The following is a 12,865-nucleotide window of genomic DNA, read 5'->3' on the forward strand; positions in this document are numbered from 1 at the left end:
GACCTGAAGTGTGAATTGGTCCTATGACTTGCTGCATTATTTCTTAATGTACTTATTTTTATTCACTCACTTAGCAGCAATGCCAGCATAAGATAGTTAACACAAGCAACTCTTGGCACCACTACACCCCACGGAGGCTGCCCAAAGGGCACTGGCAGGTCATGGAGCTGCAGCAGAGCTGACAGCTGCTTGTGCTAGCCCACTTCTTCTGCTGATGTAGTTGTGTATGTGAGCCGTTCTCTTATTCTAAATGCTTATCGTACTACCGTACACTGTCCTAATCTGACATCACAGATGTCATGCTAGTTTTGTAAGTCAGATAAGTCAGTGCAAATGGTCAGTGCAAAAGAGAGAGGAGAGCTGGTCTTGTGGTAGCAAGCATGACTTGTCCCCTTAGCTAAGCAGGGTCTGCCCTGGTTGCATGTGAAAGGGAGACTAGAAGTGTGAGCACTGTAAGAAATTCCCCTCAAGGGATTGAGCCATTCTGGGAAGAGCAGAAGGTTTCAAGTTCCCTCCCTGGCATCTCCAAGATAGGGCTGAGAGAGATTCCTGCCTGCAACCTTGGAGAAGCCACTGCCACCCTGTGCAGATAATACTGAGTTAGATGGACCAATGGTCTGACTCGGTATCTGGCAGCTTCCTATGCCCCTACATCCTATGTCCCTATGTTAGGATCAGAATACAAGAGAGTTGTGAACTGACAGTGCAGCCAGCCAAAATGTAGAGACTTTGCTGTAATGTAATTTATCCTTCAAGCACCCAGATGATGTTTTAGAATGTACTTTATCAGCCAATAATATTAATTTATTTTGTGTGCCAGTACTGATCAAGGTACGAAACAGCCTTCTGACAGTACAAGCACCTCTTTTGTTTCTGTTCTAGGGAACATTGGTAGAGATCTGCACTACTATGACTTTGCCTTAATGGAGATTTAAAATATACCAATTGCAGAAGCACTTGCATTACTCACAGGACCTAGAAGGAAAGCTAAAGAAAAGTGGGAGATAGCCATTTAAAATTCCAAGCTCGCTGTGTGCCTGTGCTCCCTCTGGAGCAAAGCTGAAGTAATGCAGCCTGTCCCCTGCCCCTACTAGTCATGGGGAGGGCAGGAGTTGTCTGACAGAGCTGTTTGATCTCCCACCTAACCCAATACAACCAGACAGTCGGGAGGGCCTGATATGTCGTGCATCAGGTTGGCTCAAGTCAGAATCTGACATTTTTGGCAGTGCACAGGCCTAGCAGCACCCTTTCTACGATCCAGTCACTAGCATTTGCATGCGAGAATATCAGCTTCAATTGCCTTTTAGTAAGGGCTTCTCTGTCTGCTCAAACATCTGCCACATTTTCATCAAGAGGAATTAACTGATCAGAGAAGATCCAGGTTGATTGACAAACAAGGCCTAAGAATCCAAACTAAAAATTAAAAAATGTGCATCTTAAAGATTTCATATGTTTCAGTTAGTTATTTAATTGACTGAACAGCATTTATAGATTTAATAGAGGTTATTTCAATAGAGAGTACCTACTGTACTGTTCACACATATTTTAAGAACAGCAGTACATAGTGCTGTGTGTGTCCCCCACCCCCACCTTCATATTCCCACCTTCATATTCATGAACTAAGCTCTCTGTTGTGAACAGAAGCACCCTGACTGGGAAGAAGAACAGATTTTACTCCTGTAGTTTTTACATGAGCAAATGCTTAAAAAGTCAAGGGAAAAGATTTCTACTCAGAAGAGGAATCTACTCCTGTTCCCTCCCTACTTTAACTGCTCTCTATAGCTCTATTCATACATTAATTATGATTATTATTTTATTTATTTTATTTTTTACATTTATATCCCGCTCTTCCTCCAAGGAGCCCAGAGCGGTGTACTACATACTTGAGTTTCTCTTTCACAACAACCCTGTGAAGTAGGTTGGGCAGAGAGAGAAGTGACTGGCCCAGAGTCACCCAGCTTAATGGCTGAATGGGGATTTGAACTCAGGTCTCCCCGGTCCTAGTCCAGCACTCTAACCACTACATCACGCTGGCTCAGTGCACATGCAATCTCTCAGCAGCATATATGGGTACAGATCTGTATGCATGTACAGTTATTCACGTTATGTTGAGCACACATACAGCAGTACACTTGCTGTCTCTACCTGTATTTGAGAGGGACTGTAAGCAGGTTCATTTTTAAAATAAATGCAGGTAAAGTCATTCACACAGACAAGTGTACAGACACCCGGATGCAAGTACAATTTAATGTCTGAAAGGGGCTTGAGAGTGGATTCAAAAAAAAAAGCAGGGGGAGATAGATATCCAATAATAGTGCCAGTTCAGAGTGCATATGGGGGACTGTACATGTGAATGTTCTCTCATGTAAAAAAAAACCTCCTAGTGTGTGGAAAGCTAGCACATCAGGGCAAGCATTAATGTAGAATCCTTCCTCCTGAAGTTCTGTCTTTACCGGGAAAGTGTGTGACTTTGGAAAGCACTCAGACATGCCATCTCTCACCCACGTTCTGAAATGGTACCATCGTGGAGGGATTGTACCATACAGTTTATGGAACATTTCAATTAGATCTCAATGTGAAGATTACGGAGAATTAAGGGCTGAATGAACATTTGTTAAAATAAAGAAACCTCAATGTAAACACTGTTTATCCTTTGGATGCAGAAGAGATACTTACTTATAAACTATAGCATCCTGACGATCTAGGGATGTGAAATAGAGATCAATGAATGGTAGGCTGGCACAAAATTCTTCTAGGACCACAGGATCTGTATGAAGCAGAGTTCTTTTAAACTCTTCCACCAATTCTTCAAAAGTTGTATATTCACTTGTTTTCTGATGTGAAAAAACACACAGTTTAACACCAGCATTCTGATGGCTTAATAGAAGGGCTTAGATAAATTAATGGAGGACAAGTCTATCAATGACTACTAGTCTGGTGGCTATAGGCAGCCTCCAGCCTCAGAGGCAAGATGCCTCTGAATACCAATGTCAGGAGAACAACAGCAGCAGAGAGGGCATACCCTCGGCTCTTGCCTGTGGGCTTCCCAGAGGCATCTGGTAGGCCATTGTGCGAAAGAGGATGCTGAACTAGATAGTCCTTGGGCCTGATCCAGCAGGGCTGTTCTTATGTTCTTATTAGAACTAACAACCAACCTATCCATTTCCACTAATGGCAAATAACCAGCCCAGAAAAGAGGTGGGCTTTAGCTCTTACAGAAGGCACATCCATGTCTGGAATTGTTAACCATATACAAGAATGCAGAGCAGCCTTTGTGAGCCGTAAACAGAATATCATCTAGGAACTTTCTTTAAAACTTTATGAAGATTGCCCAGACCCCACTGAAACCTTTAGATGGGGAGGGATCATAGAGAGCTAGGAAACCACCCAACACCATAGTTTTCAAGCTGTTTCCGACCTCCCTATGTGTTTCCCTGTCCAAATGATCCTCCAAAGCTTTTGGAGAAGGGTTGGGCAGGATCCACCAAAGGGCCTATATCACCCCACTGCATATGGGGATATATGTGTGTGTGAATGGAATATGTGCACGGACGTAATTAATCACAAGGTATGATAAACTGCAACTAATTTACCACAGAAAGTGCAACATTACTCCAGGACTCATCTGAATATTTTTTTTTATAGTGGGCCTTTCCAGATTGCAGTTTACTGGGGGCTTTTTGAACCTTCCACAGTAGTTTCTCACGGGTGCTCACACTCCAGGAGCATTGTCTTCTGGAGATTCCCATGCTCCCTCATAGCACGTTTTGACACTGGTCACATTATGAGCATGGCCCTCATGCTATCTTTACAGCATCACCTGCCGGCCAGCGCTTGCAAACCCATATATTTTCATTACTACCCAAATGCGGTAAGGAAAAGGGTAGGGCTTGCAAGTTCTGGCCTGCAGATGGTACTTTAAAACAGCACAAGGCCACACACAGTTAGGGATGTGCACAGATAGGGATGTGCACAGTTCGGTCCGGCACCCCTTCGAACGCCCCTGGTTCGGTCCGGTCCGGGGGGGTTGCAAATTATTATTTTTTAAATTTTAAAAAGTTTTTTTTACCTTTAACCCCTTTGGGGGACTTCCTTTAAGCCGTAGGGGGGGGTGTCCCGTGAATGTTCCTCCTATCCCCGCCAGCCTCGGTCATCACTGCATGCTTTTTTTGGCCCATTTGGACCTCTGTATGTTGGTGCAGTGGACATTTTGTCCACTGCTGCGCATGCGCAAATGGCCTCTGCAAGGCCTGGCATGGCCCAGTGCCTCGCAGAGGCCATTTGTGCATGTGCTGAGGCCATTAAAAAAATGGCCACCATGCATGCGCAAATGGGCAAATGGCCTCTGTGAGGCCCTGGGCCATGCTAGGCCTCGCAGAGGTCATATGCACATGCGTGGCAGCGGACAAAATGGCCACCACTCCAACATACAGAGGCCCGAACAGGCCCCCAAAAGCGGCTGAACGGGCCACAGCAATGATGAACGGGGCCGGCGGGGGGAGGGGGAACCTTTGCGGACACACACATACACCCGCGGCCTAGAGGAGGCCCCCCGAAGGGGCTAAAGGTAACCCCCCCAAAAAAACTGTGAACCCCCCGAACCATTTGGGTGGGGGTTAGGTCCAGGGTCAGACCGAACAGGGGGTGGTTTGGTTCGACCCCAGAACCATTGAACTGAACTGGTTCAATGCTGAACTGAACCGCCCTCGAACTGTTTGCTCATCCCTACACACAGTGTGAGGCCAAGCACTGAAACATTCTACAAGGGGGCATGGGAATGTATGAAAGGCAATGCAAGTATCTGGGGTGTGTGCAGGAGCCTGCTGCAAGAAATTACCATGGAAGCTCACTGTAAACTGCAGCCCGGAAAGGTTCCCAGTCAAGCCAAGTCAAGGCAAAAATAACCTTTTTGATGTCTAAGCTAAATGAATGATTTGAGTCTCAGCTTTAAATGTTACAAAACATTGAGACTAACATAGGATTGTCTACTACAAAGCATGCGATAAGAAAACCAAACCAAACCTGCTGGTGGAGTAATGTAAATACTTCTTCCTGTTGCCTTTTTAAAATGGCCTGCTTCTTTGCAGTCAGATTAGCCTTCCTCTCTGCTTGAAGCTTCTCCTTATACTGCTCAGTTGAATCCTATGCAAGTCCAAATAAAGGATGTTAGACTATCTTGAGAAAGTGGTCCTGTTGTTATTTTCAGAGGGTGGGAGGGCGGACAGATGCTCAACCAAGTAAGAGTATCAGGTATGTGGGCTTCTCCGTCTGCCTCCTAATGCATAGGGCAATTAATAAGTGAATGGGACTGTGCCACACTTATTTGAATGTGGAAGCTATGTGACCCTACAATTATTCCCAGACTGACAAAAGGACATGGGTTGCAAAACCAGCATATTTAATCCATAATTAAATGTGGATTTCTATAAGCTTTCTCAAAGGCAGAAATCAATCAATCAATCAATCAAACCAGTGCATTTATTATTTTCTCTGCCCAGTGAGAGGAACGGTATTGATATCACAAGGTTTTGTCTTCCGTGAATTCTCTGCTTGTAGAAAGACAGGAACAACCCTTTCAAATAGCTTGTAAACCTAAACAATATATTCAATCTTTTTATTTACATATATATTTAAATACGCACACACCCTAAACAAGGTCAAAATTAAAGGTGACAGCTGACATGCTTCACAGGGTAACACAGACAGTTCAGCACTATCGATGCTGCTGCAAGTATTTAAAACATTGCCTGGAGTGCTGCAGAACAGCCCTGTTCCGCTACAATGTAACATTGCATGGCACAAAGCTATGCGTATTATTTCCAGTCAATGTAGCCTCATGCAACTGCAACTGCACAATTTTCAATCGCAGGGTCGCGCTGCAGGAAGTGCTTCAGACTCTTGCCGCTGCATGGGCAGGAGAGGAGAGCTGCAGCAGAGAAGAGCTGGTCTAGGAGAGGAGAGCTGGTCTTGTGGTAGCAAGCATGACTTCTCCCCTTAGCTAAGCAGGGTCTGCCCTGGTTGCATATGAATGGGAGACTAGAAGTGTGAGCACTGTAAGGTATTCCCCTCAGGGGATGGAATTGCTCTGGGAAGAGCAGAAGGTTCCAAGTTCCCTCCCTGGCATCTCCAAGATAGGGCTGAGAGAGATTCCTGCCTGCAACCTGGGAGAAGCCACTGCCAGTCTGTGAAGACAATACTGAGCTAGATAGACCAATGATCTCACTCAGTATAAGGCAGCTTCCTATGCTCCTATGGGCTGTGAGGAACCGGCCACATACATAATCTGTGCAACGTGTGAGTCAACAAGCAGACTTGATTGCATTCCAGAAAATGTCGCCATCAGAGCTTTGGCCAATGGCAAGATAAACTGAGATACCTTTTTAAAAAATTTATTTCTAATTCTACTGTAGCAAATGTTCAATCACAGGTCATCTTCCCTCTCCCTCCCTCCATATGCATTTTATGAAACAAATTTATTTTCCCCAAAACAAGATAAAGATAATAGTTTGAGATAAAACATCCAATAAAAATCATAAACACCAACAAATAGAACATTTACAACAATAATCACTGCACAAGAAGACAAAGTATTTCTAGCATTAAAGTATTATCAAAGTAGTGAGGCTGGTGGGGGGTGGGGAAACAAAAATAAAAAGAGTAGGAGAATTACACAACCATACCAGCTTAGAAATGTACACATTTATATTTAGGAGGTCCATGCTCACTTGAAAGAAGAGCTTCAACAGAAGATATAAAAGAGAACTAGGTTGCCCTGGTACTTGTATTGAGAATTGACTTCCTAGACTGCCTAACATTGAATTAGCTTATACATACATATTTCCCCAGATCTTCTCTATCCATCTAACCACACACTCCATCTTTTCACAATCAAATAAGGGTCAGTACTGGCTGTTACTTGTAAATTGACTTATACAAAGAGAAAATTATTACGACATCACACAAATGTATCTTACCTCAATATCCATAATGACAACTGCAATAAACATATTGAAAAACACAAAAAAACCTAGGAGAATAAATACAATTGTGAATGCCCGGCTTGCAATGAATCCACGATCGTCCAGTTCTTCCTGTAAGTCTGTCCATCCATCAACCTGAAAATTCATCAGATCAGCCGTTAAGCTCTAAATAATCAATCAGTCAGACAGTCAAGGCACATGAAATCTCTCTCCAAAGCAACATATGCACACACATTTAATAGTTTATGATGCACCCCCATCCAGAGCAGCATACCACATTTGGGAGGACACTGCGTTAGCGCAAAGCTGTTGTGGCAAGTCTGGAGTTTGCATTCCAGCCGGGGCAGAACTCCTCGTTTGTTTTCATGGGAACTTCTGAGCTAGTGCACCGTTCTGCAAGTCCCCACGTTGATCAAAATGAAGTAAACCATCCTCTTGTGCTTGTGCAACAGTGCTAGTTCCACATGCAGTTCCTTGCTCCAGATGTCAGCCATGGCTCTTAATCATCATGACCCATTTGTATCCTGATTGTCCCCACTGTCACTCTTATCCCATGGAATTTATCTTCTCTCTCTCTCTCTCTCTCTCTCTCTATATATATTATTTATTTATTTATTTTTCATTGTTCCATTTCTATCCCACCTTTCATAAGACATCCCAAGGCAATTTACAAAAATTAAAATATAGTAGAATGCCATAAAATCACATTAAAACATTAAAATCAGTTAAATCAATAAAAACCACAGGACACCGCAATGTTTTCTTTTCCCCACTCTTGGCTTCTGTGTTGCTCTTGGTGCATGTGTACGGCAAGCGCCAAAAGAGCAAAACAGAGAGAAGAGGCCCCATTGCATTGTTTGCAAAGTCTCACCAGACATTGTCAGAAACATTGCAGGGAAATTCGTATATCAGTAATGAAGTTCTGGCTTCCCACATCTGAAATCCAGAAATGGAACCCTAATTGGGATAGCCTCCTGGATGAGATGCAAACTGCACCTCCTGTTCCTGTACCTGGGACATTTTCTGGGTGAAATGCTTTGGGGAGGTGTCAGTCTAGTGTAGTCTTAATGTGATGCCCTTATGCTAGCATAAGGATGTAGTGTAAAGAAAGGAATCTCTGCTCCAGCTCAGTTCTCGCACTTGCAGAAGATGTTGCACAACTGTGGAAGACTACTAGCAGAATACTGTATGTTTGCCTGCAGAAAAGCAATTTGTGTTACTCCTTGCACAATCCCTTATATATGGTGCTGTTCTCCTTCTACTCTCCTGCTAGGAATTGAACAAAGTTGCACAGCAGTGCAGACAGCAAAAAGGTGTGCATTTTCTCACCTTACCAGCTTGTGGCCACAACTGAGCAGAGGGGGGACAAATGTCTGCTGGCTATTGTCTGGGGCCACCTGGGGGCTCTTTGACACCACCCAGGCACCTGCCATCCCCAGGGGGACCAGCTGGTAAACAAAGCACTCACCAGCTGGGAGAGGCCATCAGCTGGCATGCCCATGCCCCAATACTAGCAATGCTCCCAACGCCACTGCATCAATGTGCTTCTGATGACAGCATAAGGGGCGTGGCTGGCATCAGGATATAGATGCACAGCCCCCAATGGTCTCTCCCAGTCAGTGAATGTTTTGTTTGCTGGATGTGCTTCCTTTCTCTCTCTCGCTCCAGGGAGCGAGGGAGAGAAAGATAACATCCAGCCAGCGAATGAAGAACTTGCTGGGAGGCGGATGGGTGGCCCATCTGTGGGCACAGATGCTGATGCCAGCATGTCAGCAAGCTTCTGATGCCAGAGCAAGTGTCACAGCTGGCCTCTCTCAGCCGGCAAGTGCTTTCTTCACTGGCTGGATACTTCCTCTCTCTCAAAATACTCACCAGCTGGGAGAGGCCAACAGGTGCTCAGTGCTCCATGCCTCAGTGCTGGTCATATCTCCTGATGCATCAGAATCCCCATGGTAGCAGGGGGACCCGTTTTCAAGGCTTGAGGTCCCAGAGCTGCCCCCAACCCTGCTACACCACTAAGGCAACGCTAGTCTGGATCCTGCTCATGGTGTAGATAGTCTCTTTTTCAAGGGTACAATCTGAAAAATGTGTCCACCCAAGTTCATTTCACCATTATAGAGTGTTAATGTGGAACAAAAGGCCTGTTAGCGTCAACATCTCTCCTTCCAAGTCAGGAATGTTAGCGCATTTTGTGTAACAGAGCTGACTAAGAATTGAAACACCTGTCAAAATTACCGTCACTAAACTGAAGAGAGTGAAAAAGGCAGATGGCAAGGTCCCCCAGTTGTTCGTGTCTCCAGTTACAGCGTTTCCGAAAAAACCATGACCCAAAATCGCAAAGATAAACATTAACAGGAACAACAAGACAAGGACACTGATCACATTCTTTGCAGTCTTGGCTAGGGATATCATTAGAACCTGGAAGACAGACAAAATGGACATAGTTAATCTGTTTGAAGAACACAGTGTTCAGATTTTAAAAAAACAAGGGAAGAAATCGAGTTGGAAATGTCCATTTCATATCAAGCAGAGTGCTGCCTCATGTAGTCATCAGTGGCAGGACATTCCTAAGTATGGAGGAAGGCATTCAAAAGATACAGAGGCCAAAGATTTGTTTCAGGTGGCCATTTCAGATTTGGGAACTAATGGTGGATAATAAATTACACATACCTCTTTTTTTTCCATTTTTACATTGATACTCTGCTCTTCCTTCATAGAGCCCAAAACACCGTACACAGGGGCGTAGCTAGGGAAGAGGGGGCCCATGTTCACCCCTCTCTTCAGCGCCCCACCCCAGAGTGAGGGAGATAATGAAGAAGATAGGGAGGGGTAGAGCTGGGGGGCCCTCAGGAGCTTGGGGTCCTGGGTTCTTTAAACCCCATTGCTCAATTATAGCTACACCCCTGACTGTACATGGTTATGTTTCTCCTCACAAGAACCATGAGAAGTAGGTTAGGTCAGGGGAAAGTGACTGAGTCACCCAGTGAGTTTCATGGCTGAGTAGAGATTTGAACTTGGGTCTCCCTGGTCTTAGTCCAACACTCTAAGCACAACACTACACTGGCTTATAATAAATGGTTTCTGCTTTTATAAAATTAATACTTTAAAAAATATTTTAAAGAATGAAACCACAATTTATGAATGGCTTCTGCTTTTATAATTGTTTCCCCTTTTGCAATCCTTTTCAATAAATAGTCAATATCTGAGAGGCAAAAGCTACAATATACATCCATGAGCATCACTTATAAATGACACCATGCATGTGTGCTTTTTATGCTGGCAGTTCCCAGGCACAAAATGCAATGTGTTAATCAGTCCTGAAATGTGGCTGCATCTGAAGTTACAGATAGAAGTCCTTACACAAAGCATGGGAAGCCTCAAGCTGGCAAAATCCTTGATCTACTAAAATAAAGTAAATTCCTTTGCCATGCAAGATACAGATGAGCATCTTATCCTGGCTTTTCACAAACCCATTAACCAGGAACCAACACCTGACTAGACCAACAAATGGCTTTTGGATCTGAAGTATGAGATAGTGTTGGCAGTCACAGATGTTTGTCTTAAAAGGACTGGCAGATTGTATAAGAACCCCTTTGGCATTTGCATTTGACATCTGTATTCTTTCTTGAAAGCAGACAGCCCATTCTTTAGTCAGCCTCTAGGGGAATATAAGCCTCAAGCAGTGTGGAGTCTTCTGTAGTTTAGAGTTAATAGAAATGTTTGTGATCTTGGCCAAGATCCATGACCAACAGTCTGAGTCAAGCAGTATTCCCAAATCAGTATTCCCATCAGTTTCTAAGAGAGTCTCGTGTACGTTCTGATGTAATTTTGTAGTACTTTATAAGCGTTTGTTCTGTTTAAAGTTCTTACCCAGTGACCCTACACTTTGCAGGGCTTCCTCTAGAGGCACATTAAGTAGGAGTTATCGTCGTGCAAAAGAGCAACAAGACCGACATCTGCTTCATAACAAACAATACTGATGTATTAAGTCAACAATACTGTAGTGAAATGAGGAGTCCTTGCGAAGAAACTACTTATTCTCTTTTTACTGTGATATTTCTTTTCTATGGCCCCATTCGGACATAGCATCAACCCTTGGGTAGACAAAGCTGTGGTTAATACGTGAAGCTGAGAATCACGATGCAGATGATTGATCAACTGCGGTTTGGCAACCTCTGGCTTCTGGGCAGAGGAACCCCTCCTTCTTCCTAGTCCGTCCAGGCTGCATCCCAGCAAGCTCCATCCCACTCTCATCACAAGACTGTGGGCAAGGCGTCAGCATGTCAGTGAAGCAGCAAACATTGGCTGCAATGTTAGATGGGGCATACTCAGGGTGACTGTGCCTTTTCTGCACTGATCGCCTGGCTTTGGCAGGGCAAAGACATTTTAACCCCTTCCTCACACCACTTGCACCACTGACATTGCAAGAACTCTCAAACTACATAGTCGTACTCTGAATGAATGAGCGCAGACCCTGCCTTGGTACTGTTGCCCAGAAAAACACTCATTCCGCACACAGGTGCAAGCATTTGGAGGAAACACCGCTGTCCACATCCACTGTAAAAATACAGATAATGTCCAGCCATGCAAGTCAACCCATGTAGTGCTGCCCAACCAGACAACACACTCAGCACCTTGACAGAATTAGCTTACTGAGCAGGTGCACTAGATCGAGTGTTAGGTCAATGACAGGGTTCCTCGTACGTGTGCTTCTTTGCCTTCTTTAATTGGAACCTGTCACAATGCTTTCAATAGCAATGTGTCAAGGGGTGTGTTTCAGGTTGTTCACCCAGTACCAGCCTCAATCCCTTTTGGCGCTACGCACACCACAAACCAACCACCCTCTTCTTCAGAGCAAGTCAGGCTCGGCCCGTCGAAACCCCTGAGAAACCTTGCCTTTTAAATTCCAGCACAGAAGTACCACAGAGCACCTGACTGCCTAGACTCCTACCAAATGCCAACACACAGGGCCCACTGTTAATGAACAGGTTCAATTGACAGAGCCAGTCATCACATTTGTATGGAGGAATGTTATACCTTTAATTTACTGAACAGGAAGATGGTCACCATATGAGGGGCTACTGCAGGTGTATTCCTGATGTAGCTTTGATGGAAGTTCTGCTGTGCAAGTTTCTTTTGCTTTAAAGCCGGTGTGCTCTTCCATCACCACACACCTGTCTGCTTTGCCATTGGGGTGGTGGAAGATGCTCCCAAGCATATCTTGAGAAAGATGCTCTTACTGCCTGTGCTTCTCTGGTGCTGCTCTGATTCCTCTCTGCTGGAACAGGGGTGGGTGCTGCTCCCCTGTCATGCTCCTGCATCTGGCCACTGCCGCTCTTGTTTGCCTGAGTGGCTGGAAGATCTGGATTGTTCGGCAGCAGGATGTCTCCCCTTGACTCACAGATGTTGTGAAGGATGTAGCAGGCCACTATGACCTGTGGAATAAGCTCCATGTCCACATCCAGCAAGGTGTAAAGAGCACATCAACAGCACCTCAACCTCCCAAAAGCCTGCTCCACAACCATTCTTGCACTGCTGTAGAAGTTGAAGTTGAAGTTCCTCTCCGTGGTATTCTGATGTGCACGGTAGGGGTTGACAAGCTACTTCCGAAGGCTGTATCCCTGTCTCCAAATTTCACAGGCTTGGCTGCAAGGCCACTGAAAATGTTGGGGTTTTTTTTGTAGAAATGAAAGTCCCAGCCCTCAGTTTTGCTGCAAGAGGGGACATCCAGAAGATTGCTGTGTTGTGGCTTCTTCCAGACACCCCTGCATATACACCCATGAAACATCCTGTGGACATTTCATGATCCACCAGAACTTACAGGATCATGCTCTAGTCATGCTCGCGGTTGTTACTCATCATGGTGGTGAGGGGACTCCAGGTGC

General features: G+C 44.8%; 1 protein-coding gene across 3 annotated transcripts in view; it reads right to left on the reverse strand.

Annotated features, from left to right (window-relative positions):
* CATSPER3 (cation channel sperm associated 3) overlaps window positions 1-12,865 on the reverse strand; it is a 46,877-nt gene that overhangs the window by 969 nt on the left and 33,043 nt on the right. For all 3 annotated transcript variants that reach the window (XM_053291836.1, XM_053291838.1, XM_053291837.1), the window contains 4 exons: window positions 9,216-9,398; window positions 6,975-7,115; window positions 5,023-5,142; window positions 2,677-2,834 (listed from right to left, as the gene is read on the reverse strand). In XM_053291836.1, the coding sequence (XP_053147811.1) occupies window positions 2,677-2,834; window positions 5,023-5,142; window positions 6,975-7,115; window positions 9,216-9,398 (602 nt within the window). The remainder of the gene's footprint in view (window positions 1-2,676; window positions 2,835-5,022; window positions 5,143-6,974; window positions 7,116-9,215; window positions 9,399-12,865) is intronic.

The sequence above is a fragment of the Hemicordylus capensis genome, chromosome 2 (assembly GCF_027244095.1).
Source record: "Hemicordylus capensis ecotype Gifberg chromosome 2, rHemCap1.1.pri, whole genome shotgun sequence".
NCBI lineage: Eukaryota > Metazoa > Chordata > Lepidosauria > Squamata > Cordylidae > Hemicordylus > Hemicordylus capensis.